The 14,100-nt window shown below is 42.7% G+C and overlaps 1 protein-coding gene across 1 annotated transcript in view; it reads right to left on the reverse strand.

The window, feature by feature from the left end:
* Nucleotides 1-14,100, reverse strand: part of ATRN (attractin) — a gene marked incomplete in the record, with an annotated part of 355,064 nt that overhangs the window by 190,199 nt on the left and 150,765 nt on the right. Inside the window, 2 exon segments of the mRNA XM_073611025.1 lie at nt 1,583-1,803; nt 11,091-11,175. Coding sequence (XP_073467126.1) covers nt 1,583-1,803; nt 11,091-11,175 — 306 coding nt within the window.

Here is a 14,100-nt window from a genome sequence, read left to right on the forward strand (position 1 = left end):
GTGCACTTACATGTCATCTCCCCTCGGCGCTGGAACGGAAACTGCCGAGCCGAGGAGAGATGACATCACATCCTCTGCCTGTGTGAAACTACACACAGGCAGGGGAGGATTCCGATTGGCTGGGAGCGATCGCGAGGGGGGGGCCACGATCGGATGGTCTCCCCCTCGCCTCCCGACGCTCCCAGTCAAATGCCGACCGCCGCTGGCACCGGGGGGGGGGTCCGATCGGACCCCCCGCCCGCGGGAGGCAGATCACGTACAGGTATGTGATTCTGCCTGCCCGTGCCATTCTGCCGACGTATATATACGTTAGGCGGTCGGCAAGTGGTTAATAGTGTCCAGAAATTGCGATGGAGAGTGTTGAAGCAAGGTTGCCCCTATTAGATGTTTTAAATTAGAGTTAATGGCAGCAGGTTCGATTTAAGTCCAGGGGAGACTTAGGGTCCACCATGGTCTGGATTGGGAGAGAATGGTAGCTTTATAATATTCAGTAACGTTGGGAGCCCCCATGCCCGCTGTTTTAGTTGACATGCAGAGAGTCTCTTTTTTAAGGCGTGCATTTTTAAGAGTCCCATATAAAGTTTTGCAGGATGGTTTGAATCCTTCTTAACTGCACTTAAGAATATGGGAGAGGTAGGGTTCGAAAGAGATATAGAATATGTGGTAATAAGAACATTTTCGATAAAGATATACGTCCCGCCCATGAGGTGACTCCAGATTTGAGGGTAGAGCACATTTTCATCAAGGTATTAGTTAAAGCTGTAAAATTTAGAGCTTGGATTTTTGAAGCTGGAGAGGTAAGCTGAATTGCTAAGTAAGTTAATCTATCTAGAACAGCCCACGAGAAGGGGGCAACACCTGCAATTTTTTGTTGGGGTGTTTGTGGTGTTATTCCAATAGCCAGCATGTGGGATTTAGCGTGGTTCAGTTTATATAGAGATATTAAGCTAAAAGTGGTCCAGGAGAGCACATAGGGGTGGGAGTGACTTCTCTGGGTTTGTTAGAAGAATAAGGCTGTCATGCGCATATAAGCCTATTTTGTGCTGTATCATATCTATAGTTAGCCCTGAGATTGAGGGATGAGACCAGATATGCTCTGCTAGGGATTCCATAACCAAGGAGAAGATTATAGGGGAGAGTGGACATCCCTGCCGTTTTCCGTTTGTGAAACTTGGTTTTATTTATAAAGACCTTATATATCATAACGGATAAACCTGTGTCTGTAGTGCATGCTCAAACCTTAATACCATAAATAATAACATGTTATTAGATTTTTACTCCAGGAGTAGGTAATGAGTTTGGCAATTCTAGAGAAATGCTTAAATAATGCATTACAATTTAACTAAATACATTCGATTTTAGTCGACTAAAATACAACTAAAATGGCATTTTAGTCCAAAAACTGACAAAAACCAAATCAAAATTTGAAGTCAAAATTAACACTAGTCTAAAGGACCTGGAAAATGGACTGAATTCAGTGTATGAAAGGAATAATGAATTAGCAGTAGGCTTATTATTGCTTTGGATAGAGATGAGTAATGAATTAGAGGGTAGGTTGAGGGGGATCATACAGAATACGTACATGTGATGCGAGGACATGATGTCATGACGTCTTTTTGTTGCTCTGGAGATGCTTGTTCCCAGGACAAGCACTGAGATGTACCGTTATCCCAGACGCAGCGAATTCCTGGTCCGGCCGATATACAAGAGGCACTACTTGTAAAAGCTTCACAACTCTTGGATGTGAACATCAGGACATCGTTAAGCAAGAGGCTGTTGAATCCTCCAAATACAAACATTGTGCTGAAAGAGAGAAAAGTGTTTTTAAATGAATTGCATATTGGAGTGGAGGACTGTTAGATCTCAGTGTAACCCTAGATCAAGGGGTCTCCAAACTTTGTAAGCAATGGGCTGGATCACCATCCTGCAGGATTTAGGGGGCCGAACTGTGGCTATTGGAAGTAGAAAATGCCCCCAGGTTAGTACCCCATTATTGGTTCTATTGGGAGGAATAGTCCTCCGTTGTTCATATTGGTGAAATAAAATAGTTCCCCACTGATGGTGTCCATAGGAGGAATGATGTCCCTTCATTGGCGCTGGTGGAATAGTGCCCCAAGGGCCAGATAAAGGCGTGCAAAGGACCACAGTTTGGAGACCACTGTCCTAGAGAGAAGCTATAGCCGGTTATGTGGTATAAACAGAGCAGACAATGTGAGCAGCCTAAGATAACTCCTGACAATTTTTTTAGGTTGAAAAGAGGGCAAATAGCACTTTTACAGCAAAAAAAAGGGCTGAAAAATCTGTTATCATTCCTCTATTTTATTGCTCTTTTGTCCCTGCTGGAGAGATTTTCCCCTCACCTGTATCAGTGGTATTGGCAGAACCTTGTTCACACCAGCAATGAAGGGGTTCGCTGGGCAGCATAGGTGAATGCAAGAGCAAAGCAATATGCCCAATATCCTATGGCTGCACACCAAAGGGGCTGCATTGGTGGGTGAGGAGAGGAAAAAAAAAAAAAAACATTTGCACAGCACATTTTGGCATGCTGTTGCACTACAGCACACACAATTACAAGAAGGTTTATATAAAAAAAAAAAAGCAGTACGCACTAAAATAGCACACAATATTGTACATGATGTGGGGTAAACGAGGCCTAACTGGTCCATACTCTATAGAACACAAAATATTATTTGGCTGGAGCTCTACTTTCAAGTAAAAAGGGCTTCCAAACAGAATTTAGTTTAACCACTTCACATCCAGGCCATTTCTGACACTTCGCTCCTACATGTCAAAAATCATCATTTCTTTGCTATAAAATTAGATAGAACCCCCAAACATTATATATGTTTTTTTAGCAGAGACCCTAGAGAATACAATGGCGGTCATTGCAACTTTTTATCTTGCACGGTATTTGCGCAGCAATTTTTCAAACGCGTTTTTTTTTGAAAAAAAAACAGTTTCATGCTTTAAAAAAAAACAAAACAGCAAAGTTAGCCAAATTTTTTTGCATTGTGTGAAAGATGAAGTTACGCCGAGTAAATAGATACCTAACATGTCACGCTTCAAAATTGCACACGCTCGTGGAATGGCGCCAAACTTTGGTACTTAAAAATCCCCATAGGCGACGCTTTAACATTTTTTACTGGTTACATGTTTTGAGTTACAGAGGAGGTCTAGGGCCAAAATTATTGCTCTCGCTCTAACGTTCGCGGCGATACCTCACATGTGTGGTTTGAACACCGTTTTCATATGTGGGCGGGACTTACGTATGCGTTCGCTTCTGCGTGCGAGCTCACGGGGACAGGGGCGCTTTAAAAATTTTTTTTTTTTTTTTTATTGTTAATTTTACTTAAAAATTTTTATTTTTACACTTTAAAAAAATTTTTTTTTTTTTGATCACTTTTATTCCTATTACAAGGAATGTAAACATCCCTTGTAATAGGAATATGAGACGATCAGTCCTCTTTACAGTGAGATATGGGGTCAATAAGACCCCACATCTCACCTCTAGGCTGGGAAGCCTAAAATCAAAAAAAAAAATAAAAACGATCGCCGCTTCACAGCTGAAGCGGCGCCGTTTTTTTGAATGCAGAGGCCGGGCGTGACGTCATAACATCGCGCCCGGCCTCCGAACGATCATAGAGACTCCGGCGACCATCTGGTCCGCCGGAAATCTCTATGGTGAACATCCGGCGCCGGCGGATCCGCTATCCGACTCACCGATCGCTGAGGTGAGTCGGTAGTAGCACCGGAGGGCGGCGGGAGGGGGGGGACGTCCCCTCCCGCCGCCCGTAAGAACGATCAAGCGGCGGAACAGCCGCTATGATCGTTCTTATGGTGTACGGAATCGCCGGCTGAAAATGCCGGTATCTGAATGATGTCTGTAGCCTCAGACATCATTCAGATATAAGCCCCGAAAGTCGAGGACGTCATATGACGTCCTCCGGATGTCAAGTGGTTAAAGCTTTTGCTGAGAATGTGCCTGCTGTGCCATGTACTTGTATGAGAAAGTATCCTGTTTTCTTTGTATTGCTTCCTTTGTGTGAAATCCCTGGTGTTCCCGCTAGTCCCCTTGCTTTCCTATTAAATATTGACCACACTAAAGCAGGAGAGCACAGGTGGTCAGTTCTCTAGCAATGTGGTACTCAGTGTGCACTCCCTCAACGATCACACTTGTCCCAACACCCCCCCCCCCCCCCCCCCCCCACAGCCATTCACTGGAAAGATCAGTGTGCTGCTGCTTCCCTCCCTCCTCCTCCTCCTCCTCCTCCTCCTCCTCCTCCTCCTCCTCCTCCTCCCCCCAGCCCTTATGTAGCTGATAACAGAGGGAATGTGATCACTAAGGCCTCATGTACACTGCTTTAGGAGCAGTTGGGCATTTTTTTCCAACTGCTCCTGAACTCTCCTCAATGTTATCTTATCAGTACATGTACACAGGGTCATTTATAGTCCTTTCTAGGCAGTTGAGTTTAGAGGCTTTTTTTGGAATGCAAAAAAAATGGGTTCAGAGGTTGTGTTTAGAGGCATTCCAAGCACCAATCGCTTCTAAACGTGGCTAAACGTGCTAACTCCCGTTTAGCCGCGTTTCGTTTACAGGCGTTATTAAATTTTGGCTATTTTGGGGAAAAAATGTATTTATTTTTTTAAACTCAACTCGCGGCTAAACGCGGCATGTAAACACGGCAAAACGAATGTTTTAAACGTGGGTTACTATCTGTCAAGTTAAATCGTTCAGGAGAGGTTGTAAAAACGTCCCGTGTACATGAGGCCTTTGAGGGAAAAAAAAAAGGGGGGGGGGGGGTATTTTTTTTATATCTGTACAAAAATGTTTTGCCTTTCATTTCTATTTTAAACAGAATGGTTTGCTTTACATGGTGATCATTTACAATCACTTTCATTTTTTTTTTTTTTTTAAGGTAAATATGAATTATATAACCGATTGCTTTAAATTCTATCCTATAACCTGTGCCTCCATTCTTGTGATTTACATCTGCAGTCTCAGGCAATATCTTAAAATTTTATATTTACAAGAGTACCAGATGCCTGTGTCCCCCACTGCATTCTATGGTTTCATCCACGATCCCCTTAATCGCAACTGCATCCTGTAGTGGGAGGAACCACAGAACACAGCCAGGGATGCGGGCATCCAACACACTCAGAAGTATGTTAGATGTAAAGAGGCCACTGCTCTGCAAAAAAAATTAAAGATCATGAGAACAGCAGGTGAGACGGGTAATTATAAACACTGTTTACTGATGTTTTACTTTTTTGAACTCAAGTGAGAGAGTTGATATAAACAGACACTAAACCCAGGTTTAAAAAAAAAAAAAAAAAAAAAAGTGTATTTAAAGTATGTATTCTTAACTCAGAAAGGTACATTCTATTGATCTAAGCCTCCTCTCCTAATTTCTTCTTTTTTTGTTTGTTTGGTGCTATGATCGATTTCCTGATAGAGGGTGGCTACATTCGTTCACCATGGTGCCACTGTATGTAGGAAAATAAAGAGAGGGAAAAAAGTATTTGATCCTCTGCTGATTTTGTACATTTGCCCACTGACAAAGAAATGATCAGTCTATAATTTTAATGCTAGGCTAAAAAAAAAAAAAAAAAAAAAAACCCATTTCAAAAAAGTTATAAATTGATTCACATTTTAATGAGTGAAATAAGTACTTGACCCCTTCAGAAAACATCACTTAGTACTTGGTGGCAAAACCCTTGTTTGCATTCACAGAGGTCAGACGTTGTAGTTGGCCACCAGGTTCACACACATCTCAGGAGGGATTTTGTAACTTGAACCTTCAGCTCCCTCCACATATTTTCTTTGGGATTAAGGTCTGGAGACTGGCTAGGCCACTCCAGGACTTAAATGTGCTTCTTCTTGAGTCACTCCTTTGTTGTCTTGGCCGTGTGTCAAAATTTGGGTCATTGTCATGCTATAATACCCATCCAGGACCCATTTTCAATGCCCTGGCTGAGGTAAGGAGATTCTCACCCAACATTTGACGGTACATGGCCCCCCATCCATCGTTCCCTTGATGCAGTGAAGTTGTCCTGTCCCCTAATGCCCCATACACACGATCAGAAATGCCGTCAGAAAAAACTTGAATGGTTTTTCCGACAGAATTCCGCTCAAGCTTGCCTTGCATACACACGGTCACACAAAAGTTCTCTGAACTTTCGACCGTCAAGAACGCGGTGACGTACAACACTACGACGAGCCGAGAAAATGCTTCCGAGCATGCGTCAAATTGTTTCCAAGCATGCGTAATTTTTTTGTGTGTCCGAACTGCATACAGAAGAATGCATTTCCGGATAGGAACTTTTTCCGACCGAAAAATAGAGAACGTCCGATGGAGCATACACACGGTCGGAATTTCTGACCAAAAGCTCACATCCGACTTTTGCTGGCGTAATTTCTGATCGTGTGTACGGGGCATTAGCAGAAAAGCACCCCCAACCTCCATGTTTGATGGTGGGGATGGTGTTCTTGGGGTCATGGGCAGCATTCCTCCTAACACGGCGAGTTGAATTGATGCCAAAGAGCTTGACTTTGGTCTCATCTGACCACAAAACTCTCACCTAGTTCTCCTCTCAATCATTCAGATGTTCATTAGCAAACTTCAGACGGGCCTGTACGTGTGCTTTCTTGAGCAGGGGGACCTTGCAGGCACGGCAGGATTTCAGTTCTTCATGGCGTAGTGTGTTACCAATTATTTTCTTGACTATGGTCCCAGCTACCTTGAGATCAAATCATTTGTGAATAATCGCACCAACTGTAGTCATCCTCTCACCAAGCTGCTTGGCAATGGTCTTGTAGCTCATTCCAGCCTTGTGTAGGTCTACAATCTTGCCCCTGAGATCCTTGGACAGCTCTTTGGTCTTGGCCATGGTGGAGAGATTGGAATCTGATTGCTTCTGTGGACAGGTGTCTTTTATACAGGTAACAAGCGGAGATTAGGAGCACTCCCTTTGCCCATTCACACAGGGGCAACACGACTTCTAGCACGACTTTGGGAGGCAACTTGGACACCACTTGTGTATGAATCACAGCACGACTTGGGGCAACTTACAACACAACTTGAAGTCGCCTGCAGGACAGGGAACTTTACAAGTGGCCAATCAGAGCTTATCAGCTGTGTGTGAGAAGGAGGGGGCTGACTGTTTAGTGGAGGAAATTACTTTGTTTTCTTTCTGCTTCCTGTAAAGTTGCCTCAGTATGAACAGTGATCAGACTTGGAGGCAACTTCTATTGAAATCAATGGGTACAAGTTGCCTTCAAGTCGGATTGAAGTAGTACAGGAACCTTTTCTGAAGTCGGAGCGACTGCAGTAGTGTGCATTAAGATGGATCCATTCACTTACATTGATTTTTTCATGTAGCGCGACTTAAGGCGACTAGGGGTGACTTGGGGCGACTTGAAGTCGGATCCAAAGTTGCCCCTGTGTGAATGGGCTCTGAGAGTGCTCCTAATCTCAGCTGATTACCTGTATAGAAGACACCTGGGAGCCAGAAATCTTGCTGATTGATAGGGGATAAAATACTTATTTCACTCATTAAAATGCAAATCAATTTATAACTTTTTTGAAATACGTTTTTCTGGATATTTTTGTTGTTATTCTCTCACTGTTAAAATAAACCTACCAATAAAATTATAGACTGATGATTTCTTTGTCAGTGGGCAAACGTACAAAATCAGCAGGGGTTCAAATACATTTTTCGCTCAGTGTAGCCACCCTCACTTGCTTGTTTCCAAGATGGACTATGTAGTGTGTATAGAGCAGTGCACTTGACCATAATTAATGTGCATTACTCGTTCCAAACAAATGTGAGGGGGGTGGGGGGGTTGGAGAGCTCATAGATGATGTAATAAAAAGGGAGGTAGACACAGTAAGAATCCATTTCATGGAAAATTGTTTAGAGCGCCAGTAAGCAGTTAATGTGTATGGATTTTATTTGGAGAATAAGGATATTGTTTAGTGTCACTTTAATACTCTGCAGTCCTCTGTTCAACCAGCAGATGGCACAAAAAGTCTGTAATTCAAATTTATAGCCATTTGAACTTTCAGTTGTGCTTAACAAAAATTTTGATTACAGAACTTAAAGGGGTTGTAAAGCTTCAGTCTAGTAGCTCCTCCTCTTCTCGAGTGCCCCGGAGAAGCGCTCTACTTCGGGACACCCATGCGGGCGCTCTCCCGAGTCCTGCTTCTGTGTCTATTGACACAGAAAGCAGGACTCGACACCGCCTCCCGGCGCCCGCGTCAATGGATTTGATTGACAGCAGTGGGAGCCAATGGCTGCACTGCTATTAATCTATCCAATCAGGACCAGAGACACCGGCTTTTGCTGGTGTGCTAATCCCCGGAGCAAGAAAGAGGGTACAGGCAAGGAATACGGGAGCGTCACAGGAGGTTATTCACCTCAATGCATAGTTTGCATTGAGGTGAAAAACCCAGAGGGTTTACAACCACTTGAAGAACAGTAGTGACTAGTTATTTAAAGGGAAATGTAACTCAAGCTTTGTTTGCTTTGCTGTATTTTTAACTTTATACAGCACTGATAGGCATCACTAATGGACACTGAAAGGCAGCACTGTGTTAATTGGCACCACTGGTGGGCACAGGTGGACATCGCTGATGTGACTGCACTGATGATCAATGGTGCCATTATCAGTGCCGATCCCCTTATCAGGAGAGCTGCTTATCGCCTCTCCTCTACTCACGCGCTACGTCATAGGCTCTTTACCGAACACACCGCACCATCAGGGACACGCACAAGCGGCTTGTTCTGAAGGACATCCAGTCTGAACAAGAGAGCCACTGCTCGGCCATCATTATGCTATAGCCCGGGCTGGAAGGTGTTAAATAACCCACATTGCTTGAGAATCTATATAAAGTTGGCCATTGAGTAGTAAAAGAATCATCAATTTGGTCTCAGTAACTCTCCTTAAAAAAACGTCACCCTTTCTTTTTACATGAATAAACTTGGCTCCAAAAAGGCAACGCTTTGAGTTCATTCTGATGTGAAGGCCCTTGACAACCATTATACATTGCTACCACTTTATAAAGGTCCAAAGCATAAAGAAATGTACAGTGGATATAAAAAGCCCACACACCCCTGTTAAAATGTCAGGTTTCTGTGATAAAAAAAAAAAAAAAATAAAAAGGACAAAAATAAATCATATCAGAACTTTCTCCAACCTTTAATTTTTTACCTATAAACTGTACAACTCAATTGAAAAACAAACTAAAATAATGTGGGTGCATAAGTGTGGACACCCTCTTATAACTGAGGATGTAGCTGTGTTCAGAATTAAGCAATCACATTCAAACTCACGTTAAATAGGAGTCAGTACACATCTGCCATCATTCAAAATGTCTCTGATTAACCCCAAATAAAGTTCAGCTGTTCTAGTAGGTCTTTCCTGACATTTTCTTAGATGCATCCTACAGCAAAAGCCATGGTCCGCAGAGAGCTTCCAAATCATCAGAGGGATCTCATTGTTAAAAGGTATTAGGCAGAAGGGCACAAAAGAATTTCCAAGGCATTAGATATACCATGGAACACAATGAAGACAGTCATCATCAAGTGGAGAAAATATGGCACAACAGTGACATTACCAAGAACTGGATGTCCCTCCAAAATTGATAAAAAGATGAGAAGAAAACTGGTCAGGGAGGCAGCCAAGAGGCCTACAGCAACATTAAAGGAGCTGCAGCAGTATTTGCTATGTGGTACATGTGAAAACAATCTCCCGTATTCTTCATATGTCTGGCCTATGAGGTAGAGTGGCAAGACGGAAGCCTTTTCTTATGAAGAAAAACATCCAAGCCCGGCTAAATTTTGCAAAAACACATCTGAACTCTCCCAAAAGCACGTGGGAAAATGTGTTATGGTCTGATGAAACCAAGGTTGAACTTTTTGGCCATAATTCCAAAAGATATGTTTGGCAAAAAAAAAACACTGCACATCACAAAAGAACACCATACCGACCGTGAAGCATGGTGGTGGTGGCAGCATCATGCTTTGGGGCTGTTTTTCTTCAGCTGGAACAGGGGCCTTAGTCAAGGTAGAGGGAATTATGAACAGCTACAAATACCAGTCAATATTGGCACAAAACCTTCAGGCTTCTGCTAGAAAGCTGAACATGAAGAGAAACTTCATCTTTCAGCATGACAACCACCCAACGCATACATCCAAATCAACAAAGGAATGGCTTCACCAGAAGAAGATTAAAGTTTTGGAATGGCACAGCCAGAGCCCAGACCTGAATCCGATTGAAAATCTGTGGGGTGATCTGAAGAGGGCTGTGCACAGGAGATGTCCTCGCTATCTGACAGATTTGGAGTGTTTTTGCAAAGTAGAGTGGGCAAATATTGCCAAGTCAAGATGTGCCATGCTGATAGACTCATACCCAAAAAGACTGAGTGCTGTAATGAAATCAAAAGGTGCTTCAACAAATTATTAGTTTAAGGGTGTGCACACTTTTGCAACCATATTATTTTAGTTTTTTATCTTTTCTTCCCTTCACCTAAAAGATTTGTTGTTCAACTGAATTTTACAGTTTATAGGTTACATTAAGGGCAGTTCACAGCATAGAAACGCAGTCCGGATGCGTTTAAGATGCTTGTAACCATGCGCGTATTTGATGTGTCCCAGTGCATTTTTGATGCGTTTTTGCGAGTTTCTGGTACGTTTTTGATGCAGTCCAGTGCATTCTTCCCCCCTCTTTTTTCTTAACCTTAAATAAAGACGTGTGTATTCCAGTGCATTTTGAGATGCTTTTTACAGCGTCCCAGTACAGGAAAAATGCAGCATGTTCTACTTTTCTTTTTCTGGAACTGGAACTGCAAGCACTGATGTGAACTATGCCATTAAAAACCATCTAACCTACTTTCCATGCATTTTTGATGCAGAAAAAAAAAAACAACGCACTGGACTGCATGTGAACTGGCCCTAAAAAGTGGAAAAAGTTCTGAAATGATTTATCTGTCTCATTTTTTTACATTACAGAAACCTGACATTTTAAAAGGGGTGTGTAGACTTTTAATATCCACTGTATTGACTGAATGAAACAAGCGATTTGTTTTTACCCATTTATTAGGACTGCAGAGTGTCCGAAACGATTGACATCATGATGAAGATTGGGTGGAGGCAGCAGACTCCAATTATCACAAGCTGGACAAGAAAGAGAAAAAGATGTCAAATTACTTCATTACTTTCAAATTCATCAAAAAGGCACCTGAGCCAACTGCACAAGGAAGCAACACACAGAGCAACTGTACTATATAACTTACTAATGACTACGTAGAATGAGGGCCTACTAGATGAGATATTAATCAGGAGAGGACTGGAAACATCTGGCTTGGGACACACAAGCAATGAAATAACCTGTTAATGGTAGGAAAAATCTCCAGTGGGCTCAAGAAATTGCAAGGTGTTGAGTGAGACACCGCTATGAGCAGGCCTGCTGAAAGGCTGGTGTTGTCCTCCTATACATACACATGCAGCGTTTGTTCCTTGCCTTGAGAGGCTGTAATGTGCTTTTATTGATGGATTATTTCTAATCAACCTTTGGATTCTCCAAACATCAGAGTGCGGTCACCCACCTTCCTTTCTGGCATGATTATGAATTTTAAAGAAAGAATTACATTATGAGCTGAAAAAGGGAACCACAGCTCTGTGAAAAGGATATGAGCTCACCTAAATATATAATACTATGCCGTCACCATCAGAAATAATTCTTATTCCACTTCCCTCAACAATGGGCACAACACATTTCTGAGTTTTGCAGTTTTCTTGAAGCAATGACATGTTGATTTGGTCACGTGACATTTTAGAGCTGCAAAGAAAGTCAATGTAGAAAGAAACTGCTCAGCAAAATGCTGTGATCACAGTTCTTAACAGGGAGCAGAGAGCTACTAACACCCAGCAGCTGTCACTGAGGCTACTTTCACACTGCAGCGCCCGGCCATTAGCGCTAAAGCGCCGCTTATTTTTGCCGCGCTTTTCAGACACCAGCAGGGTGCTTTTAACCCCCCGCTAGCGGCCGAAGAAAGGATTAAAAAGGAGCCCGTGTTGCGGCGCTTTGGAAGCGCTGCCCATTCATTTCAATAGCCAGGGCGCTTTGGGAGCAGTGTATACAAAGCTCCCAAATCACCCCAAAGATGCTGCTTGCAGGACTTTTCCTAACGTCCTGCAAGCGCACCCCCCCAGTATGAAAAGTCACACTGAAATGAATGGAAGGTGGTTTTCAGGCGTTATTTAGAGGCTATTTCTAGCGCTAAAACGCCTGAACACCACCTCAGTGCGAAGATAGTCTGACTGCAGTTCCTGCTCTTTCTGAGGTCTGAATGGAAGAGTATTCCCACCGAGGTCTACCAGCCCAACATATACTGTATTATATGTACTGACATGGTGGGAGAAGTCCCCCACATCAGTTCTCCCCTGATATAAACAAAATGGCTCCCTTGCTCTGATGATGTCCAGGTTGTGATGAAATGCGTAGGGTGGAGCTTTGGTTGGTGACATCATCATCACCCACCAGCTGCTTCACTGTATATGCTTGTGATATTCTGAATAGTGTGATATTCTTTTAATAAAGCTAATGTATTTTTAATGGCTACACCAGGGATATGAAATTAGCGGACCTCCAGCTGTTGCAGAACTACAACTCCCATGAGGCATAGCAAGACTGACAGCAACAAGCATGACATTCAGAGGCAGAGGCATGATGGGACTTGTAGTTTTGCAACAGCTGGAGGTCCGCTAATTGCATATCCCTGGGCTACACTATAGAGCCGCACGATTCTGGATAAAATGAGAATCATGATTTTTTTTTTTTTTTGCTTAGAATAAAGATCACGATTCGCGGCGTAACATCATCTTTCACATTATACAAAAAAAAAAAATTGGTGCTGTTTACGGTTTAGTTTTTTTTTTTTAATTGAAGTGTATTTTTTCCCAAAAAAATGCTTTTTAATGACCGCTGCACAAATACAGTGTGGCATAAAATATTGCAAGAGTCCCCATTTTATTCTCTAGGGTCTCTGCTAAAAAAAATATATAGAATATTTGTGGTTCCAAGTAATTTTCTAGCAAAAAAAACTGCAAATAACAATGCAACAAGTGTCAAAAAAGGTTTGGTCTAAGTGGTTAAACTGGCCTCATTTACACACCGAAGTTCATTCCTTTGATCTAAAACAGTGGTCTCTTGCTGGCCTTAATCTGGCCCTTGGGCTACCATTCTTCTCACTGATTTGAGGCACTATTCATAACATTAACACCAACAGTGGGGCACAATTTCCCCAACTGACACCATCGATGCGGCACTATTCCTCCCAATATTATAAATGAGGCACCATTCCTCCCTCTGACACCAAGGATGTGGTACTATTCCTCCCAGTAATACCAATGATGGGGCACTATTCCTCCCCCTACTGACCACAGGCACTATGCAACTGAACATCACACCTGAGGTACGCTTACAATCACTGATGGCGGGCCTGGGAACATTTTCTACCCCCACTGGCTACAATCCGGCCCCCCAAAATTCTGAAGGACAGGAAACTGGCCCTTTGTTTGGAAACCCCTGATCTAAAAGAACCAAGAGATACATTGTTTCTCTTTATCGCTGTTGATAAACATTTGCCAGCTGAGGTTTTTTTTTTTTTTTTTCTTTTGACAGCTCTGAGCAGAGAACGGCTCTGCACTTGTTTAACATGAATCGTGGAAATGGCAGATTAAGATCGCGAGGGGCTTGAATCGAGGTGACAATTTTTTAAACCATTAATCGTGCAGCTCGACTACGCTATGACGTTTACCTCTATCTCTTTCCCATGGTATATGTGGTCTATTTGGATTTCCTATCGATTATACAACTTTTGGCTGGGTTGTTTATGGTGCATGGTGATGCCATGCGATACATATCTTATGCACTATAAGCAGGTTTTTGATACCCCCCGGGATGGTGTGACACATGGATGAGGACATGTTTTTGTGGTATGATTTCGGTTACCTTCACTACACAATAATTTTCTGTGGACTTGACCTTTAGGTGGTAGTAAACAACATACCAAGGAAAAAAAAATAAATAACAGGCCC

This window comes from Aquarana catesbeiana, linkage group LG01 (genome assembly GCF_042186555.1).
Source record: "Aquarana catesbeiana isolate 2022-GZ linkage group LG01, ASM4218655v1, whole genome shotgun sequence".
NCBI lineage: Eukaryota > Metazoa > Chordata > Amphibia > Anura > Ranidae > Aquarana > Aquarana catesbeiana.